The 20,737-nt window shown below is 40.1% G+C and overlaps 1 protein-coding gene across 5 annotated transcripts; it reads right to left on the bottom strand.

Annotated features, from left to right (window-relative positions):
* Window positions 1-3,637: 3,637 nt before the first annotated feature.
* LOC134320242 (uncharacterized) lies at window positions 3,638-19,887 on the bottom strand. Of its 5 annotated transcripts, none has more exons than XM_063001574.1 (8): window positions 18,597-19,887; window positions 17,999-18,260; window positions 17,867-17,904; window positions 17,694-17,763; window positions 14,505-16,967; window positions 13,773-13,804; window positions 6,371-13,421; window positions 3,638-5,653 (listed from the first exon to the last, which is right to left on the bottom strand). In XM_063001574.1, exons 2-5 carry the CDS (start codon window positions 18,252-18,254, stop codon window positions 16,288-16,290), a joined length of 1,044 nt encoding a protein of 347 aa, XP_062857644.1. In that variant the 5' UTR covers window positions 18,255-18,260; window positions 18,597-19,887; the 3' UTR covers window positions 3,638-5,653; window positions 6,371-13,421; window positions 13,773-13,804; window positions 14,505-16,287. The 5 variants fall into 5 exon arrangements, with proteins under 5 accessions (XP_062857644.1, XP_062857645.1, XP_062857647.1 ...); XM_063001575.1 differs by having other exon boundaries at window positions 6,371-6,402; XM_063001577.1 differs by having other exon boundaries at window positions 3,638-4,750; window positions 6,371-6,402.
* Window positions 19,888-20,737: the final 850 nt, after the last annotated feature.

Genomic DNA, 20,737 nt, shown 5'->3' with positions numbered 1-20,737 from the left:
TGAGAAGAAAGGGCGCGAAGGAATGGTCGCGTCCCAAACCGCACACTGCTGTACTAACTAGTGTGTAAAAACACCATAGATACCATGTTATTGTGCACTCGTTAGGCATCCTATATATTAAACCTGTATGAGATAACGCAGCCAGGAATCCGCATATGTTTGGTATAAAACCAGAATGCACTTACAAAATCATTAAAACGATTATGATAGGTCGCTCATTAATAATAACCTGGACACATATGCAGAAATGTAAAGATTGATAAATTAACATAACAGAAATAAAAGTTACATTCTTTTCTTAATTCTGTGTAAGGCATGACTGGAATACACACTAAAATGCGAAACTTTATTAGTCATTTATACATATTCATATGTACAGTACAATTAAATTCTTTCTTCGCGCATCCCAGCTTGTTTGTGCAGGGTCAGCCAGTGTACGGCCCCCCTGAAGCTTGCTCAAGGGCCCAACAGTGGCTGCATGGCCGAGCTGGGATTCAAACTTTCAACCTTTCGGTTGATAGCCAAGAGCTCTACCCACCAGGCTACCACTGTCCCCACTGTCACTGACCCTAGGCAGAGTGCCAATCCATCACAAGGCTACACACTTTTATATTCACTCGTTCACACACCTAGGGCCACGTTAGGGCAGCCAATCCACCTAGTAACATGTTTTGGGAAAGTGGGAGAAAGCCTGAGTGTCCAGAGGAAACTGTCCCCTATGCATAGTACATCTGGCTTTTTTTTTTTACCAGGCTTAAACATGTGGTCTAAATCAATCATCAATTTCCTTCCAACTTCTAAAACCAATGTGCAGGGAAAACTTTTTTTTTGACCTTTTAAGGCATATATACAGGCATTTTTTTATGCCAAAAAAGCTTGGTTACATTCTATATCAATGGGCGCTCTTTCCCCTGCCTAAAAGAGAAAAATTATAGCAGTATGTTTAAATATGACTTCTTACTTCTTGGTATTTAGGTTGTAAATAGGGTAGTGTCAGTAAACCCAACACATTTTGACAACCTTTTCCTGCTTTACCTGCTTTAACTTTGTGTTGCAACACCAGTACAAGGATATGGCACTGACACGTGCACCTTCCAATGGGTAGGATGTTTGGCATACCCCAGCCCTCAGACATAGCCAATAGTGGCTGTATAGATGCCAGACTGGCTGATAGCACCACAGGGATTTTAACCCCATATTTCAGCAGTTGCGGGATGGTGTGATTTACCACCGTGCCAACAGAGCGTCCGACTTTAAAATATTAAGACAAGATAAGACTTTATTGATCCTCCTAGGAAAATTAAGTTGTTATAGCAGTACAAGACAAGGGTGGCAAAGAATAGAAAGAAACAACAACTAAGAAGAAACATTAAAAATGAAATAAATAAATAAATAAATGAATAAAATACAGATTTAAGAGCTGACAGACAAAATACACACATGGTGTGTGGTTATTTACACTAGGTTGAATTTTTTCTATTTTTAATTGCAACAAAATTGACCTTTATCTGTTTTTAGAGTTATCTGTTCTGGTTAAAGTGAAAAAAAAAAAAACGACTTCAATATTATCTCAGGTCAAGGTTTTGAGATACAAAGTCCATGTGTTAACTGATGCCCCTACGTGGTGGGTAGAAGAGTCTATCTAGAATGCATACTACTATACTAACAGTGTGTAAGCAGAATAAACTAGTGTGCGTGTATGAGCGGTGAGAAGAGTACTATCGAGTACGGTAGTATTCTAAATATCCCGCCTCCTAATCCGTGATTGGAGGACTGGCAGAGGATATGATTGGCTCATACCACGCGGAAGAAAGTGATATTTGCACAAGGGCGGGTTCGTCTGAATACGGGTAGGGTGAAGATTGTGGAAACACCTGTTTTCAGGCAAGACCGTGTAGTTCAGTATGAGTGTAAAGCTGATCCAGCACTCTGAATCCTGAGCTTTGCTGGGACTGTGAGCACTGTGAGTATATAACACATGATTTCTCATTATTTAAATATAAATGTATATGTGTTTTGTGTTTAATATATAATACAGGTTTGCTCGGGTTTTCCTGCATCATCAGTTTGAATGAGCACAGCTAGGCAGGTCAGACCTGATCAGATTCTTGCTGCTTGTGTCTTTCATTGCAGGAACTTTTGCTCTAAAATGTTTAGTTTTTATTGTTTAAATAAGATGTCAAAGCAGCAAGAAACACCACAAGGATGGAAGCTTGAATTTAAAGTGACTTAATCAGGGGTTGTCATTCGTTTCCATGTCAAGGTCCAACTTATCACTACAACAAAACGAACAAAACATTTGAAATGGTGGCATATAAGTAATAATAACAGCTCTCAAAATACTTTATTTATTTTCTTTTCACTAAGCAAATCATCTTGGTCAGGGTTGAGGTGGATTTACAGCACTCATAACCACCGGGCTCATGCGGAAGGTGGATTGCTGCAGGTATGAGAGTGTAAAGTGTGTGTTTGTTCAGTACAGTGTTGGTCAGTCAATTTTCACCACATATATCCACATTTGGACAAATTAATGTTTAAAGACAGCCAAAGGATGCTTTTAACCCATAATTTCTTAAACATTAATGTGAATAAGGTGGACGGTCCAAACCCCACGTTAATGAGTGCAGCACCATTGTGATTGATCAGCGTTCTTCTCTCTCCTGAAGGTCTCGTTTTACTTTAGAGCCACTTTTATTTCTTTTGTTTCTTTTTCATTAGACGTGAAGATTAAACTGTGCTCATTGGATTTAAATAAAGTCGACAGTCTTGCTTGAACAATGCGTGGTGTTTGAGTCTGAAACCTGAAGCAGGGTTACGGTTTAGACAAAAGTTTATGACCCTAGTTGGAGTGTGTAATGGTCCTGGGGGTTTCAGGTTTTAATAACACACTTCTTTGTGTAACATAAAAAATATAATAAATGTTATTTTTATTGATAGTTGAATACTAAAACTGTGAATCTTACAATCTGAAAGAACACCAAATTCATATCATATCAGTCACTTTCTGTTGAGGTAAAGTCTGTTAGTTGATTATTTCTCTCACCCAGGTAATCAAACTCACAGTACTAAATTTTAAATCAGTATAATGTTCATTGAATTAACAAAAATAATAACAGTTAATCAGTAAATTACATAACTAAGTGGTAATTATAGAAGTATAAATCTGTAGGTGAACTATTACTGGGAAATAATATATGATTATCTAGAGTGGATTGAATAGTGGGTAGAACCAGGAGGTTTAGAGCCTGATTGAAGCGTATAAAAAGGATTTGAAACCAAAGACTTCACCATGAGCACGTGAGACATGCGTACCTGTCGGCTGATGAAGGAAGTCTCTGCAGGAAGAGAACCGTAGTTGAATCACTTATGCTTATTTGAATTTATGGTTTAGTCCTTTAGCAGCATTCCGCTACATGGGCTAGTTTGATTGAGCCCATTACAAGTGCATGGACCAGTGGACCTAAAAAATCATTCTCGTTATAATTTTTGTGGAGTAGGGTGGTGGGGTGGTTGATTTGGCTTATGGGGGCATGTCTATCACATGACTAGAGGAGGAATGTAAAACAAGCCGATTTGTGCTTTAATCATGTGTTCTCCAGAACTGTCCACTTTTCTCTCAACAAGAACAGGTAAATAATGAGCGGTGTGTCTTTACTTTATTGAAAGAAGACAAAAGAAAATATCACATTTATCATTTGTGCACATGAATCATGTTACATATGTGATAAACAATAATGTAGAGAACATCTTCACTAAAAGTAAAATTTACTTCAGGTCACATCCAGGAAATAAACTTTTATTCTGTAAAACATAAATGAGTGGAGGGAATGATGATGAGATAAACTGAGATCACTGAGGTTTATTATTACATGTTTTCAGGTGTAAAAACAACTTAAACTGTGAAAACAAACTCTTTTCTCTGCATTTTTTTTAAGACGGCCAGAGCGGGGAGGAAAACCTCTAAAATGCACCTCAGACACAGATTGGTAGGAACCAGAGTCTCGTTATACTTGATGTGCTGCTCTTTAGGTTCTTTAGTACTTAACATGACTGTTGTGTGAATGTTGCTCACAAACATCTGATAATGAATCAGATTCATCATTTTGACCGAGTTTCTCCTTTCATCAGTGATGACCAGAATTTTACGTTCTCTACGTGCTTGGCTGTAGAACCTACTTCCTGATTCTTCCTCATCAGTTAGTGGTTTGTTGTACACCATGACATTTTCAGTTACAAAAAATGGGTACTCTTTGTTTTCCACCATGTTTCTAATTGAGATGTTCTCAAGAACCTTGTTTAACTCTTTCTCACTCCCATCACATTGTTTCATTGCCCAATTCACAAGAACTCGCTCCTGCACTTTCTTCTAAGCTTTTCATTGTCCTTGTTCGTAGCTGAAGGTGCAGAACTACTGGCTAAGGGGTTCTTTTCCCACCTCACATGCCTGTAAATGATTCGACGGGTTGTAGTCTGTGTTCCTCTGAAAAAACAAATCCAGTAAACTTAAAGGGAATGTAGTGTCGTTCATTACATCAAGGAACCACCCAAGTTCATCGTTGTTTTTAATCTTATCCATGTCATCAGCATAAAAACACACTCTTTTTCAGCTTCTTATTTTTCAGATAATCCTCCAGAGCCTTCATTTCACCTTGATCGAGCTTCTTCTCCAGGTCATCAATCAGATTCTGGCTGTTTTTGGGATCAGAGACCCATTCGTCCAGTTTGGCCATGGTGGATACAGACCTGAGATCTGTTTTAAATTTAGACAATTTTCAGATAGTAAAAAAATCATCAACATAAAACATTTATTGTAAGATAACTAATGCCAAGTTCACACTACACGACTTTCCGAGTTATCAGGTCGCTGTACAGTTCACACTACATGACTGGATCTCTTGTAACCGGGAGTCTTTCAGGTGTGTCTGTATTTCACACTACAGGACTGATCGGTGATAGGGGGTTTCACACTACACCATCTATCACCAACTGGATCACCAACTTCTCTGGTCTCCCAAACTACGTTTTGTCACGAAAACACACGTGAGAAGTGACAAGGGGTTTAATGATACCACGTCCAAAAATACACTCAACAAGTAGCGAGCGATCAAAGTTTGTGTGCTGATGTGCAGCGTAAAATCAAAGAGGAAAAATAAATGAATCTGAGTGGATTTGGCAACACGACCAGCATGGATTGTTCTATAGTGAGTTGGAGGTTAATAAATATTGTTTGCAATGCAGCGTGGGTGTTTTGTAGAGAACAATAAGGTCAGAAATACTGTAAAACTCGTGTGTGTGCTGATGTATTCTGATATAAACTATATTACACCCCTGTACCACCTGTTTACACTCCTCCCCTGCGTTTCCCCTCACACCAGATCTTGCGTTCTTATTGGCTGTTCAACACTCACTGCCAGTTGGGCAACTCAGATCAGATATCTGACATACTAGAAATCTCGCTTTGACGAAAGCCGAGTTGTTCCCGAGCCGGCAAATCTAGCGCTGACCAGTCGCGAACGAAAATCAGGGCAAAAATCGTGTAGTGTGAACCAGGCATAAACGCACATGTACACCTACAGTGCTGTAAGAACCTTTTGGCCCCCCGTCTGTTTGAAAGTCTCAGTTACTGTATGTTTGTCACACTGAATGATTTCAGCTAAAGAAATAAAACATGAAATGAAACAAGTTGAGGCGCAGAGAACTTCTGAATAGAATTGCTGTACAGCGTTCTCTTTGTGTAACAGAGTTTCAGGTTGTATTTCTCAAAGCAGAGGCGATTTTCTGAAGTACTCCCGAGCCTAAGTGGCTGTATTTATCACAGTATCATGACTGTTTCTCATGCAATGATATCTGATAGCCCATTTTGTCCAAAAGGATTCTTGAACAGGTTCGGTTCAGGCTTCTTAAAACCTTGGTGCTTTTTAAAGAACTGGTAGCGTTTCCACCAGTAATTGGGAGCCGCAATGCGTCATAAACAGTGGGCGTGGCATGAGAAAAGTAACAGTACTAACACAATGGTGTAGCAGGTAGATTACCTGTGAGTGTTTGTGCTGTTTTTATAATTATCTATTAATATAATGAACTATTAAAAGATTTAGAAGGCGACTAGGTGTGAGACGATTGGTGAACCATTTGAAGGTTTCGTACATTTAACAGTGACTTCCACCCTCGACCCTCGATGGACTGAGACTGAGAATACACTGAATCTTTTCACAATATTATGTAGGGTAGATGGTGAATGACCCAAATTATTTGCAATCTTGCTTTGAGAAATGTTGTTTTTGTACTGACTGGCAATTCCTAATAAAGTTTTGAAGTTTTGAGCCATGACAGAAGCCCCCAGTTATAATATTTATAATATTTTTGAACTTACTTAGTGCAGCCATAGCTACATTAGTCTGGATCCTGCACATAATGAAAAAAAAAATTCAATAAAATACAGACTAAACCATAAATACAGCATGAAAAAGAATTTGCTCCTTCCTGATTTATTTAATTTTAGCGTATTTGTTTAAATAATACAGTTCTTGTCTTGTACTGTATATAAAATCAAATGACCCAGTGTGGAAAAATCTGGTCCTCAGACTTGGCACAGTTTTTCCCCAAATACCCTGATACAACCCTCCTATTTCTGTCCGGGCTTGGGACCTGCGCTAAGATCGCAATCTCTGAATCCATGGTACATAAAACAAATCTTGTTTTTGGACTATTTTAATTGAACACAGGTTTAAAAATTTTTTTATCAAAATTGAAAAAAATTGTCAGTTTTCCCTCTGGTTTAACTTGGGTTTGTATTTGTGTGTGTGTGTGTGTGTGTGTGTGTGTGTGTGTGTGTGTGTGTGTGTGTGTGTGTGTGTGTAATAGAGAGGTTTTCCTTCACAGTGTCTCAGTTAGGATTGAATTCTGTGCACTTTGGCGCCGGTTACACAGCAGCGCTGCCTCCTCCAACACGTGTGAAGTTCTCTGTAGATTTCCTGTGTGTGTGTGTGGGTGTATTTTACTTTAAAGTTTTACTATTTTTAAATCTATTTAACAAGTCTTGGTTTATTTAAACTTGCTTTCATGCTCTGGTCATTATTTTTGTCACACTAATGTCACAGAAAGCCAAACAGAATCGTCAATAATGTGTTTCAGGCATCCACATACTTTTTATTTGTTTTATTTCCAGCGACAGAATCAACACAAAAAAAACTTTAAGAACATGGAAAATATAAACATAAAACTGTAAACTTTTCAGCTAATCATATTTCTAGACTAAACAGAGTTTTTACTTTCCGTCTAATGAAAGTTATGCCTGGTTCACACTACACGACTTTTGCCCAGATTTTCTGGTCGGCGCTCGGGAGCAACTCGGCGTTCGCTCTGCGATTGAAACTCGACTCTCAATCGCTATGTGTGAACTACTCAACAACTCGATCCAAACGACTGAAGAGAGATATCTAGCATGTCAGATATTTGAATCTGAGTTGCCCGACTGGCAATGAGTGCTGTGTCAAACAGCCAATGGGAACGCAAAATACGGTGTGAGGGGAAACGCAGGGGAGGAGTGTAAACAGGTGGGACAGGGGCGTAATATAGTTTATATCAGAATACATCAGCACACACACAACCTTTACAGTATTTCTGACCTTATCGTTCTCTACAAAACACCCACGCTGCATTGCAAACAATATTTATTAACCTCCAACTCACTACAGAACAATCCATGCTGGTCGTGTTGCCAAATCCACTCAGATTCATTTATTTTTCTCTTTGATTTTACGCTGCACATCAGCACACAAACTTTGATCGCTCGCTACTTGTTGACGTGCATTTTTGGACGTGGTATCATTAAACCCCTCGTCACTTCTCACGTTTGTTTTTGTGACAGAACGTAGTTTGGGAGAGCAGAGAAGCTCGCCTGCGATTCCAGTTGGTGATAGATGGTGTAGTGTGTGAAACCCCCTATCACCCATCAGTCGTGTAGTGTAAAATACACACCGACCTGAAAGACTCCCGATTACAAGAGATCCAGTCGTGTAGTGAGAACTGTACAGCGACCTGACCACTTGGAAAGTCGTGTAGTGTGAACATAAGTAAACTTAAAACACCAATTAATCTTCATTATTAAACCTGTAGAGCTTTAAAAACACAAAGTTCTGATTTTAGAAGCTGTTGTTTGTGGTAAATCTTCACTTACCTTTCAGGTGGCTGGATTGTAGAGCTCAGAAGTAACTTCCTTATTCTATTATTCTCACACTAGTGGTGGGTGGATCGATCCAAATATCGATAGTATCGATACCAACGTTGGTACTGGAATCGGATCGATACCAACGTGATGGGATCGATACTTACGTTTCAGTTTTTTTCTCGGCTACATTCAGTACCTTTCTCCCGTTTTATCAAAAATTGGACTTGTGTGTGTGTGTGTGTGTGTGTGTGTTTGTGTGTGTGTGTGTGTGTGCAAACTAGAGCTGGGTGGTTCCTGAATCACCCGGGTTAATGATTCGAATCTTTGTACTGAATCAGGAATCACGAGTCTGAGATGTCAATGAACCTGGATCCTATAAGTCCTCTGACTGGCTGCTGTTAAGTACACAAGACCAGTGATCAGACTCACGGAAACACCGGGATGATTTGGCTGAACCGGCTTCACTCCAGTCCGTGAATCTCAGTAATAAGATAAATATTCTGATAAACAAGCGGTTAAACACACTGGTGTTCGTTATGTGGCTGATTTTATGCACGTTATTATTATTATTATTATTATTATTATTATTATTATTATTATTATTATTATCAGTAGTAGTGATGTAGATTAGTAATGCAGCATATTTCCTTGTAAGCAGAACAACAACAAAATATAGTTATATTATTATTATTATTATTAACATGCAAATGCTTACAGACTACTTAATTACTGTACCACTTAAGGAGTATCATAGCCCCCATGGTAATTTATTGACTGTTTGTTTTTGTGCCACTGTGGCTGCCTGACTGGGTGAAGTTAAAATGGCAATTTATTGTTGACCATCCCCCTTGAACCCTTGACCCATTAATATACCCATCTGATTGCTAGGTGAGTCCACCCCCCTCTCCCCCATGATCAAGATTCCACTTAGAAAAAAGTGTCAACTTGTCACTGACAGGAGAAGTGTGAGGAGACAAGAGAATTAAGAGAGAAGGATTTATTTACAGAAGACAAGAGCACGGAGGACAAGTGATATCTAGATGCATTTTCATGCAGTAAATCAATCGCAATCAAGATGTCAGTAAAGTGACTCAAGTGACTCAAATGACTCAAGTGAACCGGATCACATTACTGAGTGACTCAGATTAACCTGAGTCCATAAAATGAACCGAATTTAGCACCACTATCTTTTACATATTATGCCTGGTTCACACTACACGATTTTTGCCCTGATTTTCGCTCGGCGAAAACAAAAGAATATCACATTTATCATTTGTGCACATGAATCATGTTACATATGTGATAAAGAGTAATGTAGAGAACATCTTCACTAAAAGTAAAAATCATCAAAGCGTTTTGAAGATTGTACATTTACTTCAGGTCACATCCAGGAAATAAACTTTTACTCTATAAAACATAAATAAATGAACAGAATGATGTTCCACGTGCACTGAGATGAACTGAGATCACTGAGGTTTATTATTACTCGTTTGTTTTCTGGTGTGAAAACTTCTCTTTTCTCTGTTTTTTTTTTAAGACGGCCAGAGCGGGGAGGAAAACCTCTAAAATGCACCTCAGACACAGATTGGTAGGAACCAGAGTCTCGTTATACTTGATGTGCTGCTCTTTAGGTTCTTCGGGCCTTAACATGATTGTTGTGTCAATGTCACACAAAAACATCTGATAATTAATCAGATTCATCATTTTGACCGAGTTTCTCTTTTCATCAGTGATGACCAGGATTTTTTTGTTTGTCAATTTCTACTTTATTGTACTTCATGAGGTTTTTTTGTTCTTCAGTTAGTGGTTCGTTGTACACCATGACTTTTTCTGCTACAAGAAATGGGTACTCACTGTGTTCTACCACATTTCTTATTGAGATGTTCTCAAGAACCTTGCTTAACTCTTTCTCACTCCCATCACATAGTTTCATTGCCCAATCCAGAAGAACTCGGTGCTGTGTTTCCTTTCTTCTAAGCTTTTCATTGTCCTTGTTCAGAGCTGAAGGTGCAGAACTACTGGCTGAGGGTTCTTCTCCAACTTTTTATTTATTTTCCAACTCACAAATATGGTCATATTCTAGATGTCATCTGTTCTAATAATGGGATTGTCAGTAAATTCTCTGGGCACTCTACCGGCCTATCTGATCACCTCTTTATTTCCTTCTGTGCCTCCTTACCCGTTCCCAAGTCTCATCCCAAACTGCTACGTTCATACTGAAATCTCTCTGCTGCTGATCCCTCTTCCCTGTCTACTCTTCTTAGTGTGTCTCATTTCAATGACATCTGTTTACTTCACTCTCTCGATGAGGCTACACTATCATACAACACAACACTGGCAAGGATTTTTGACACCCTGGCACCGATTAAGTCCCGGTTTGTGCCTTCCTCTCATTCTGCACCCTGGTTCAACGGCGAGCTTCGTGCCCTCAAAACGTTGGGTCGGCGCCTAGAGCGGCGTTATAAGAAATCTGGCCTCACGGTTCATTTTTTGGCATTTACGGACCACGTGGCCGATTATAAAGCGGCCCTAAATAAAGCTCGCTGTTTGTACTACACTGAGGTGTTTAAAAAAGCTGGTCAAAATCCTAAACGGCTGTTCACCACAGTCAAAAAACTAGTATGCCCCCCCAGTGACCCAGTTGTCCCTTCCCCTGGTTTGTGTGAGGCCTTCCTTAACTTTTTTAGTGACAAGGTGTCAACTATCTATAGGGGGCTTCAGGGTGCACCTGCATATGCCCCATCCCATCTTTCGCTGGTGCCTGGTTCTGAACTTTTCTCTTTGTTCCTACCAGTTGATTTTGCTGAAGTTTCACAAATCATCACTAAGTCAAAGTCTACCACATCCGCCCGTCTAGACCCAATCCCTACCTTCCTCCTTCAGTCCTCTGTGCCTGCTTTTGCTGCCCCTATCTGTCACATGGTCAATTTATCACTTTCTTCTGGCTATGTTCCTCCATCATGGAAACTCGCTGCAGTCGAAAGAGTCGTGGCATCCCAGCTGCTTGATTTCTTAAATTCTAATCACCTGCTCGAAGATTTTCAATCTGGTTTCCGTCCATATCATAGTACAGAGACTGCATTGCTTTGCGTTTTAAATGACCTCCTTCTGTTCGCTGACAAAAGGCTGGTCTCTATGCTTCTACTTCTCGAACTCACTGCCGCATTTGATACTATAAACCACACTATTCTTCTGTCCAGACTGTCCAATATTGGTCTTTCCGGCCTGCCACTTGCATGGTTTAAATCATACCTCTCTGACAGGCAACATTTTGTGCAGCTAGGGTGCCATGTCTCAAATAATGCATACATACATCAGGGTGTGCCGCAGGGCTCGGTCCTTGGACCATTGCTATTTATTCTATACATCTCTCCCCTGGGTGAAATTTTCCGAAATCACGGGTTAAAATTCCACTGCTACACGGACGACACACAGATTTATCTTAGCCTTAGGCCCTCTGATCCCTTTCCTCCTACTGCTCTCTCCAGGTGTCTTCAAGATCTCATCCTATGGCTGCGGGTGAATTATCTTCAATTAAATACTGATAAAACTGAGCTTCTGTATATTGGCTCGAAAGCTGCACTTTCCTCTTTCTCTTGCCCTGTTCTTCTCATTGGGAACACCTCTGTTTTTCCTGCTGCTACTGCACGGAACCTTGGTGTGACAGTCGACCCTCTCCTAACTTTTCAGCCCTACATCCGCTCCATCACAAAGTCTGCTTACTTCCACCTACGTAACAATTCTCGTCTTCGCCCCATGATTTCACCTCAGACAGCAGAGCTTTTGGTCCATGCTTTTGTTACTTCTCGGCTGGACTATTGCAACTCACTGCTCTATGGTCTTCCTAACAAGTCGATACGCCCTCTACAACTTATTCAAAATGCTGCGGCCAGGATCCTCACATCCACTCGAAAACACGACCATATCACCCCGGTTTTGGAGCAATTGCATTGGCTCCCTGTGCATAAACGCCTCCAATTTAAAATACTACTCCTTACTTTTAAAGCCCTTCATGGACTTGCCCCGGTCTACCTCTACCATCTGCTGACACCTTACAAACCCAGGCGTTCACTCAGGTCCTCCAATGCTGGCCTGCTGGCCACACCTAGATTTAGGCTGTCAACCTTGGGTGGCAGATCATTTAGTGTGGCTGCCCCCACTCTGTGGAACGCTCTCCCTTCTTCTCTTCGCTCTGTCTCTTCACTTCCACAATTTACATCTCTGTTAAAAACCCATCTCTTCAATTAACTATGTTTTCTTTTGTACCTCACTGAACTGTTTATTGTTCGATGTAAAGCGACCTTGGGTATCTTGAAAGGCGCTATATAAATTTAAAGTATTATTATTATTATTCTCCCACCTCACACACCTGTAAATGATTCGGTAGGTCTGTGTCCTTCTGAAAAAACAAATCCAGTAAACCTAAAGGGAATTTAGTACCGTTCATCACATCAAGGAACCACCCAAGTTCATCGTTGTTTCTAATCTTATCCATGTCATCAGCAGTGAGACACAGGGTGTGTTCGAAAAGCTAGTGTGCTGTCTACATAGGCAGCATTTTACGTCATCCTGTGCGCGCTCCCGAGAAGGAGGCTGTTCGAAATCCTAGATGCCTTAAAATCCTCACTTCTGAGGCATCTTATTATTTCAATGTTATTTTGGCTCAAGAACGAGTGAGCTCCGACGCTGCCTTAGTGATCAAGACAATCCCAGCATTCATGGCTGACGGGGCGGAGAAACGAATGGAGTTATTTTCAAACGTAAATAAAATATTACTGATTTTTAACTTGTATAAACTTGTACCGAGTGTTTTTATTTGCAAGTTCGGGCTTGTCAGGAAATTTAACCGTTATCGGTACATGAAGGGAGATGTTATTGACGTTAGCGTGCTGTGCTACCTCAGTTTATTGGTTTTAATGGCAAGATGCTAAATGCTAAACGTGAAATGCTAAACCCGATGTTATCGCTATCTAAGTAGTGCGTTCGAATAACCTGCCTTTTAAGTCACTGACTTATTAGAATACTCTCTACTAAGTCAGCTGCCTATGTAGACAGTAAGACAGCAAGGCAGCTCCCTAGGTTTTCGAACACACCCACAGACTCTTTTTCAGCTTCATGTCTTTCAGATAATCCTCCAGACCCTCCATTATACCCTGAGCGAGCTTCTCCTTCAGGTCATCAATCAGGTTTTGGCTGATTCTGGGATCAGAGACCCATTCTTCCAGTTTGGCAGTGGTGGATACAGACCTGAGATCTGTTTCAAATTGGATAGTGAAAAACCATCAATATAAAACATTTATTTTTAATTGACTAAAGCAAACAGTAACTGACTGTTTCTCATGCAATATCTGAGGGCATGAAAGTCTCGTACATTTAAAAGTGGCTTCCAGCCTTGCCCTACATCGACTGAGATTGTGAGTTCCCTGAATCTTTTTACAATATTATGTAGGGTAGATGGTGAATGACCCACATTATTTGCAATCTTGCTTTGAGAAATGTTTTTTTTTAACTGACTGGCAATTCTGAATAAAGTTTAGAAGTTTTGAGCCATGGCAGAACCCCTCAGTTTTATTATTTATAATATTTATAATATTTCTGAACTTACTTATTGCACCCATAGCTTCGTCAGTCTGGATCCTGCACATAACGAGAAAAAAAATTAATAAAACTAAACTTTCCATGAATCCATGGTACATAAAAACAATAAAAATTTATTATATAAAAATCTTGTCTTTGGACTTTTTTAATTGCACGCAAGTTTTAAAAATGGAAATAATCGTTGTTTCACTGAACTGAGGTAGAATAGAGGTGATTCTTCACAGGGTGTCAGTTAGGATTGAATTCTGTGCAATTTGGCGGCCTCTGCCGGTTACACACAGCGCTGCCTCTTCAGACACGTGTGAAGTTCTCTGTAGGTTTCCTGTAGTTCGTGGGTGTGGGTTATTTTACTTTAAAGTTTTACTATTTTTAAATCTAATTAACAAATCTTGGTTTATTTAAACTTGCTCTCATGCTCTGGTCATTATTTTTGTCACACTAATGTTACAGAAAGCCAAACAAAAACGTCAATAATTAGTTTCAGGCGTCCACATACTTTTTATTTGTTTTTATTTCCAATAAGTGACAGAATCAACACAAAAAACTTAAATAAAAGGGAAAAATTTAACATGAAACTGTACATTTTGCAGCTAATCATATCTCTTGACTACATAGAATCTGTCTGATGTAAGTAAGTAAACTTAAAACAGTAAATAATCTCCATTATTAAACCTGTAGAGCTTTAAAAACACAAAGTTTTGATTTTAGAAGCTGATCTCTGTGGTAAATCTTCACTTACCTTTGTGGTGGTTGGATTGTGGAGCTCTGTGTTAGTTTACCGAGGTTCTTGTGACCCTCACTGCGGTTGGAATAATAAAGTGTGTGGACGTCATAATGAGGCAAAGTCCAACACTGCTGAAAACTACTGGAATCATATCATGACATGAGTGATAAAAAAGATAAAATGCTCAGTTTTATTCTTGGGATTTTATTAATATTAACAGCTGATCTTATACAGTGACTGAATTAGTGGAACATAAACTTTAAAACGTTCAGCTTCAGTTTTCTGTGCAGGACACCAAAGTACACAGTGGCAGCTTGGCAGTGGTGGGGCTTAAACCAGTGACCTTTTGATCTAGTACCTTTACTACTGAGCTACCACTGCCCTGTCAAACCTAAAAAAACATAAAAAATGAGATTTCTTTTCTTCTTTCGGCTGCTCCTGTATGTAGGAGTCGTGTGTGATTAAAAACCCTGGTACGATGTTCTTCTGTTGGAATGCGGTCTCAGAAGGTTGGAATGATTTTTTCAGTCTGTCTGATATTAAAAGTAGTTTGATTTGAAACTTCTGTGTGACAAATATGCAAAAATAGGAGAAATTTTACAGCTTTGTGCAGGTATTGTTTTAAAAATCAATAAAAGAAATAAAAAAACAGTAAATATTTTTTTTCTGAGTATTTTCAGCACAGACGTCCTTAATCAGCCAGTCGACGAGTGTGGAAACAAAACAATGGATTAAAAAACATTCATGATCGGGGCTGCAGTGTGAAGCCGTGAACGTTAAAGACTCAAAATATTGAGAAATAATCAAAATCTTGGATTATATCTGAACAAATGGACGTATTTTCCCAGCGTAAGATGACAGTTTGGGTTTGTAACCTAGGCAAAACTCCTGTTCCATGTACTGTTCTCTGATCCTCCACAAATACACTAACGAGGATTTTCTTTCCGCCCTTGGATCGTTTTCAGATACGAGTCCAGTCTTTCTTTTCTTTGAATATTTTTGAACACAGCGAGAGCAGGAGCGAACACCTCCAGGATGCTCCTCAGGCAGCGATTTACAGGAACCTCGGACTCCTCAAAGCCGATCTGCTTCTCTTTAGGCTCTTTAGAACCTAAGAGGACAGTTTTCTGAATGTCACACACAAACATCTGATAATGGATCAGACTTGTGGTCTCTGTGGAGTTCTTCTTCTCATCCTTCACGACGATGATCTGTTCTTCACCAGTTTGTGGGTTCTTAAACACTGTGATGTTTTCAGCTATGAAGAACGGGTACTCGCTGTGTTCTACTACGTGTTTTACTGAGATACGGTCGAATAATTTCTTGAACTCCTCCTCACTGCCGCTGCATTGATTCATTAACCAGTTACAAAGCACAGTGCCGTACTGCTCGATTCTTCTGTTCGGCTGTCCTTCCACGTTCCTCCTCTTCTCTCTTTTTGGTTTTGGGTTCTTTAATGAAGACATGTTGGAGCAGTTGGCTTTCTTAAGCTCTTCACCCGTGTTCCTTAGTGTGTCCGTGCGTTTTTCTAGCCGTCCACCATCTGCGGACTGTAGTTGAAGGTCTCGGCTCCAAGTACTAGGGGGAACGTCTTCAAGCTTTGGAAAAATGATCATTCCTTGTGGTCCATCCGGCTCATCAAAATCATCTCCATGATTGTAACTGCTCTGCTGCTTATCTTCTGGCTCCAAACCTTCCACAACCAGACCACCGCTCTTTCTTCAAATGAGGTATCGACTTTGTCCTGTAGCTTGGACTGTAGCTGGACAACTTGCTCTTTTTGGCAAACAGAGGAACATTAAAAAAGGTTTTGAGAGGATGTTTGAGGAGGACAGTCAGTGTCGTCCATTTCCTGCTTTTCTTTTAATTCCCTGGTTCCTCCACTGCTTCTGACAGCTTGCTGAATCTGATCTGCGTTTTCTGTTGGGTGTGGAACGTCCGCTTTGAAGTCTAGGTCTGCGCTTTTGGACTCGTAATCCGTGACCTCCATGTTGTGTGTGTGACTGACATCAGTGACACCTTCACATATGAACACGTCCTCATTTGGGAACACAGTGTGAGGAAACACTCTGCTATTAAAACTTGAGCTGCATGAAGATCCGTATCCACTGCTGTTCAAATCATCTGCATTATGGTTTATGGAGTCGTCGTAATTACTGTACTGTTCAGGCTTTTTCTTGGCTGTTGAGGCCTTACTTCTGACCTTCTCAAAAAAGTGGTCAAGTGTATTTTTAGGAAATTTGGCTCCTTTAACGTCTGTAAGAAATGAACGAAGATCTTTTCTCTGTCTGATCTCGTTGATCTCTTTAGCAGTGAGACACAGACTCTTTTTCAGCTTTATGTCCTTCAGATAATCCTCCAAACCCTCCATTTCACCCTGAGCAAGCTTCTCCTTCAGGTCATTAACCAGTTTTTCACTGATTTTAGGATCAGAGACCCAGTCGTCCAGTTTGGCCATGGTGGATAAGGTCTTGAGATCTGTTTCAAAACCACACAAAGTTGTTGTTAATAAAATACACTTACATTTCCTGACTTGGTAGAGCATTTAAACAATTAATCATTAAAGATCAAATTAACAAAAATGTCAATGTGTGTGTTTACCAATTAATGTAAAACATTTACTAATAAAAAATCTTAAATGTCAGAATTGCAGCAATTTAATTCCACATCCGACTACAATCGACAGAAATCTTCAAAAGTAATAATAATAATAACAGTAATAATAATAGTAATAATAATAATGTTTTGATTATATAGCACCTTTCACAGTCTCAAGGTCACTTTACAGTAGAGGGAAAAACCAAAATACTGACTAAAAAGAAAAGTCTAGAGATTTAAAAAAGTGATATAAGAACAATCTTGGGGTGGAGAGTTTCAGGGCTTAGGAGCAACAGCACTGAAAGATCTGCCACCCTTGAGGACAGTTTAGTCAGAGGCGTAGAGAGGAACCTTCCACCGGAGGACCTTAAGGAGCGAGAGGGAGTGTAGGGGTGTAAGAGCTCTTAAACAAAAGCTGGGGCCAGACCATGGAGAGCTTTAAATGTAAGAAACAGAATTTTGAATTTGATGCATGATGTGATTGAAAGCCAGTGCAATTCTCTGATTTCAAACAGTGAAAGAGAAACTGGGAAAAAAACAGAGAAAAGACGAAAAGCAGATGAGAAGTGGCAGCAAGATGCGCACAACATACTCTGAACTCAGTACCTGGTGATGTTTGGAGATCACAATCTGTTTCATCCATGGCTTCATGGTTCTGGATTCTCTGTCTTTTTTCCTATGTGGGTTCACCAGAGAGAAAATGTGACTCTAATACAATTCTAAATGTCTATAAATCCCAGAGTTACAAACAGAACCGAAGCTTTCACCACGTTACTCACTCTCGAGTGGCTCGGTTCCGGAGTCTCTGTCTTTTCTGCTTTAAAATAAAAAGAACATGAATAACTGAGAATTCAGAAAATGTTCCATCTTTTTAATCTTCAGGATGAATCACACCGCATGAAGCTACTTACCCAGATCTTCCATCACATGAGACTCGTGTCTCTTCAGCCATTCTAATGTTAATTCATAGGCCTTACTGCTGTTCAGATGCTTATAAACTGTCCTCATCTGCTCCTCTTCTGGTTTCTGGCTACTGATCTCATTCAATGCTTCCTTAGAAATCACTTCCTTCTCAAGCAGACAATCAGCCAGACCGTTTACGCTCTTCACTCGGCCCACGATTTCACTCCTGTGGACCTTCAGGAACCGTTCGGCGGGGGACGCCATCTTCACCTGTTCAAAATCAACCACAATGTCGGTGCACTTTTTTATATTGAAGCATCTGTAATGGTTAAGTGGGTCAAACTGGTTAAGAGTAAGTCAGCATGAATCGAGCTTCAGCAACATTCACACCAAACTCCTCGCCCTGTGTCATGATGGACCTCACTCTCTCGATCTAAATAAATCTGAATCGTGAACTGGTTCTGTTCAGGCTTTTAAGAATCTCTGTACTATTCTGAGAACCGCCGGTGCTATTGGACCCGAGGATGTGTCACCAGCAGACGGGGCGCTGCACAATGCACGGCTGGAGTAAACATGAGCAAGAAGCCGAAGGAGTGCATAGATTACCTGTGAGGATTTGTGCAGCTGTTACAGATGTACAGGTAGTATGGATCAACTATTTGTGATAAGAGAACGTTCTTGTTCCTCTACAGCCTGACACGCCCTCAGATGTTGGCACGGCATGTTGAAGACAAAAAAGAGTGATTAGGTTTACAAACTAAAACACTGTTTGAAAATGGCTGTTTGTGCACAGAAATAAAGGAAAGGCCCTTCACCATACTGTTGCTATAAATATGAGAATATTTTATTTATTTGATGTTATTGATGTATAACTGATGTGCCTGTTAGAACCGTTAAAGAGTGAGAACAGCAAAAAAATCAGATTGTCCTATTTTCTATGCAAAATACTAATTCACTGGGCAAATGGCAGGAAACACCCTGGACAGGTCGCCAGTCCATCACAGAACACACACACACACACACGAGTAAATTTTGCAGCTCCAGTTGTTTTTGCGTGTGTGAGAGAAAACCCGGAGAACCTGATGGAAACCCACACTGACCCCTGCTCACCCAGCCTGCTAAGAAATCGAACCCAGGACTTTCTTGCTGTGACGCAACAGCACTACCCTTTGCGCCACTCTGCCACAAAAAATAATAATTTTGTTCATTGTTTATTACATGAATGTAACTGTTGGGTAGAAATGGCGTCAGTATAAACAAAATATGTCTTTTTCTCCACTTAGGGCTGTAATTCATGTTATTATCACAGTTCAGCAATATTCTTTTACATTAGATCAGTGCTTTTAGATCAGTGTTTCCTGTTTACATGGTTTCTTTCTAATAACACTGTGATATACAGCATCATAACTAACAAATGAATAGTTACATAAATAAATGAATCACTGAATATAAGGAGATGCACATTAATAGTCCAGAATTTTATCTTCAGGGGCAGTGATAGCTCAGTGGTTAAGGTACTGGACTAGTAATCAGAAGGTTGCCGGTTCAAGCCCCACCACTGCTAAGTTGCCACTGTTGGGCCCCTGAGCAAGACCATTAACCTCAACTGCTCAAAATCATGTTCAGGTCATAATTGTGAGTCGCTTTGGATAAAAGTGTCTGCTAAATGCCGAAAATGTAGATAAGAATCGTGTTTTTGGTGCAAGATATAAACTTTCACTTTCAGTTTAGTAACACATTTATTCATTATATTAGTTTAAGCATATTTTACACGACAGTGTTAATAAATTATTATTAACACGTAATAAATTAACAATAATAAATGTTTCATTTTGCAGCCGTAATAAAGAAAAGCATTTCTCACATCAGCAGCGTGAATATTAAACGTTCTTACCTGGCGGAGATCAGACTGTAGAGCAAAGAGGAAATGCCCTGCTCCTGATTGTGTCAGATAGAATAAAGGTAAAAAATGTCACACAGAGAGACGAACTTCAGACTCGTGTCAGGACTCGTCACGTGTGGGAGGAGAAACCAACATGGAACCTTCATTCATTTCTTTATTCAGACCTTCAACTGCTTTAGGGACAACTGTTTGAGGGACAGTGGTAGCCTAGTGGGTAGAGCTTTGGACTATCAACCGGAAGATTGGTGGTTCAAATCCAGGCTCTGCTATTCAGCCACTGTTGGGTCCTTGAGCAAGGCCCTTAACCCTGTCTGCTCCAGGGGTGCTGTATGATGGCTGACCCTGCGCTCTGACCCCAGCTCCCTGTACAACTGTATACGTATATATGACAAATAAAGTATATCTTCTTTTCATTGTCAGAGTCACAGTGGGTCAGGCACCATGCCCGGACACTGTGTGCAAGACATAAATGCGCTCTTTTAATAAAATGTGCTCCAATTCTCACAAACTCCAAAATCATGGAGGGGCACCACATACTAACGTTGGTTTTGAAAAAAAATGACCAACATGCTCATGATCAAATGTCCATATAGTTTCGACCACAGAGTATTTAATGGTATTTTTTTTCCTGTGAGTGAATTACTGTAATGCATACTTTAACCACAAAAACACACTGTTGTTTTTGGAAAGAATTACCAGTGAGGAGCAGGATTGGTGCTGTGGACTACTAACCGGGGTGCTTACACAGCATTGAAGACCCCGTCCACTTTTTATAGTCCCGTCTTCTCTCACCCAGCAGATTAGCGACTGATTTTGTCCGCTGCACCGCCTGCACTGCCGATTG

Source organism: Trichomycterus rosablanca, chromosome 9, assembly GCF_030014385.1.
Source record: "Trichomycterus rosablanca isolate fTriRos1 chromosome 9, fTriRos1.hap1, whole genome shotgun sequence".
Classification (NCBI taxonomy): domain Eukaryota; kingdom Metazoa; phylum Chordata; class Actinopteri; order Siluriformes; family Trichomycteridae; genus Trichomycterus; species Trichomycterus rosablanca.
The sequence above is the reverse complement of the archived record's forward strand: the minus strand, read 5'-3'. Positions and strand labels throughout refer to the sequence as shown.

Bases quoted from the DNA above. Each gene is read 5' to 3' on its own strand.
- LOC134320242 (XM_063001574.1), bottom strand. From the start codon at position 18,254: ATGGCGTCCCCCGCCGAACGGTTCCTGAAGGTCCACAGGAGTGAAATC. The intron at 17,764-17,866 runs GTGAGTAACGTG...GAACCCACATAG, and splicing joins CGGAACCGAGCCACTCGAGA to GAAAAAAGACAGAGAATCCA. The intron at 16,968-17,693 runs GTACTGAGTTCA...GTTTTGAAACAG, and splicing joins TGATCTCCAAACATCACCAG to ATCTCAAGACCTTATCCACC.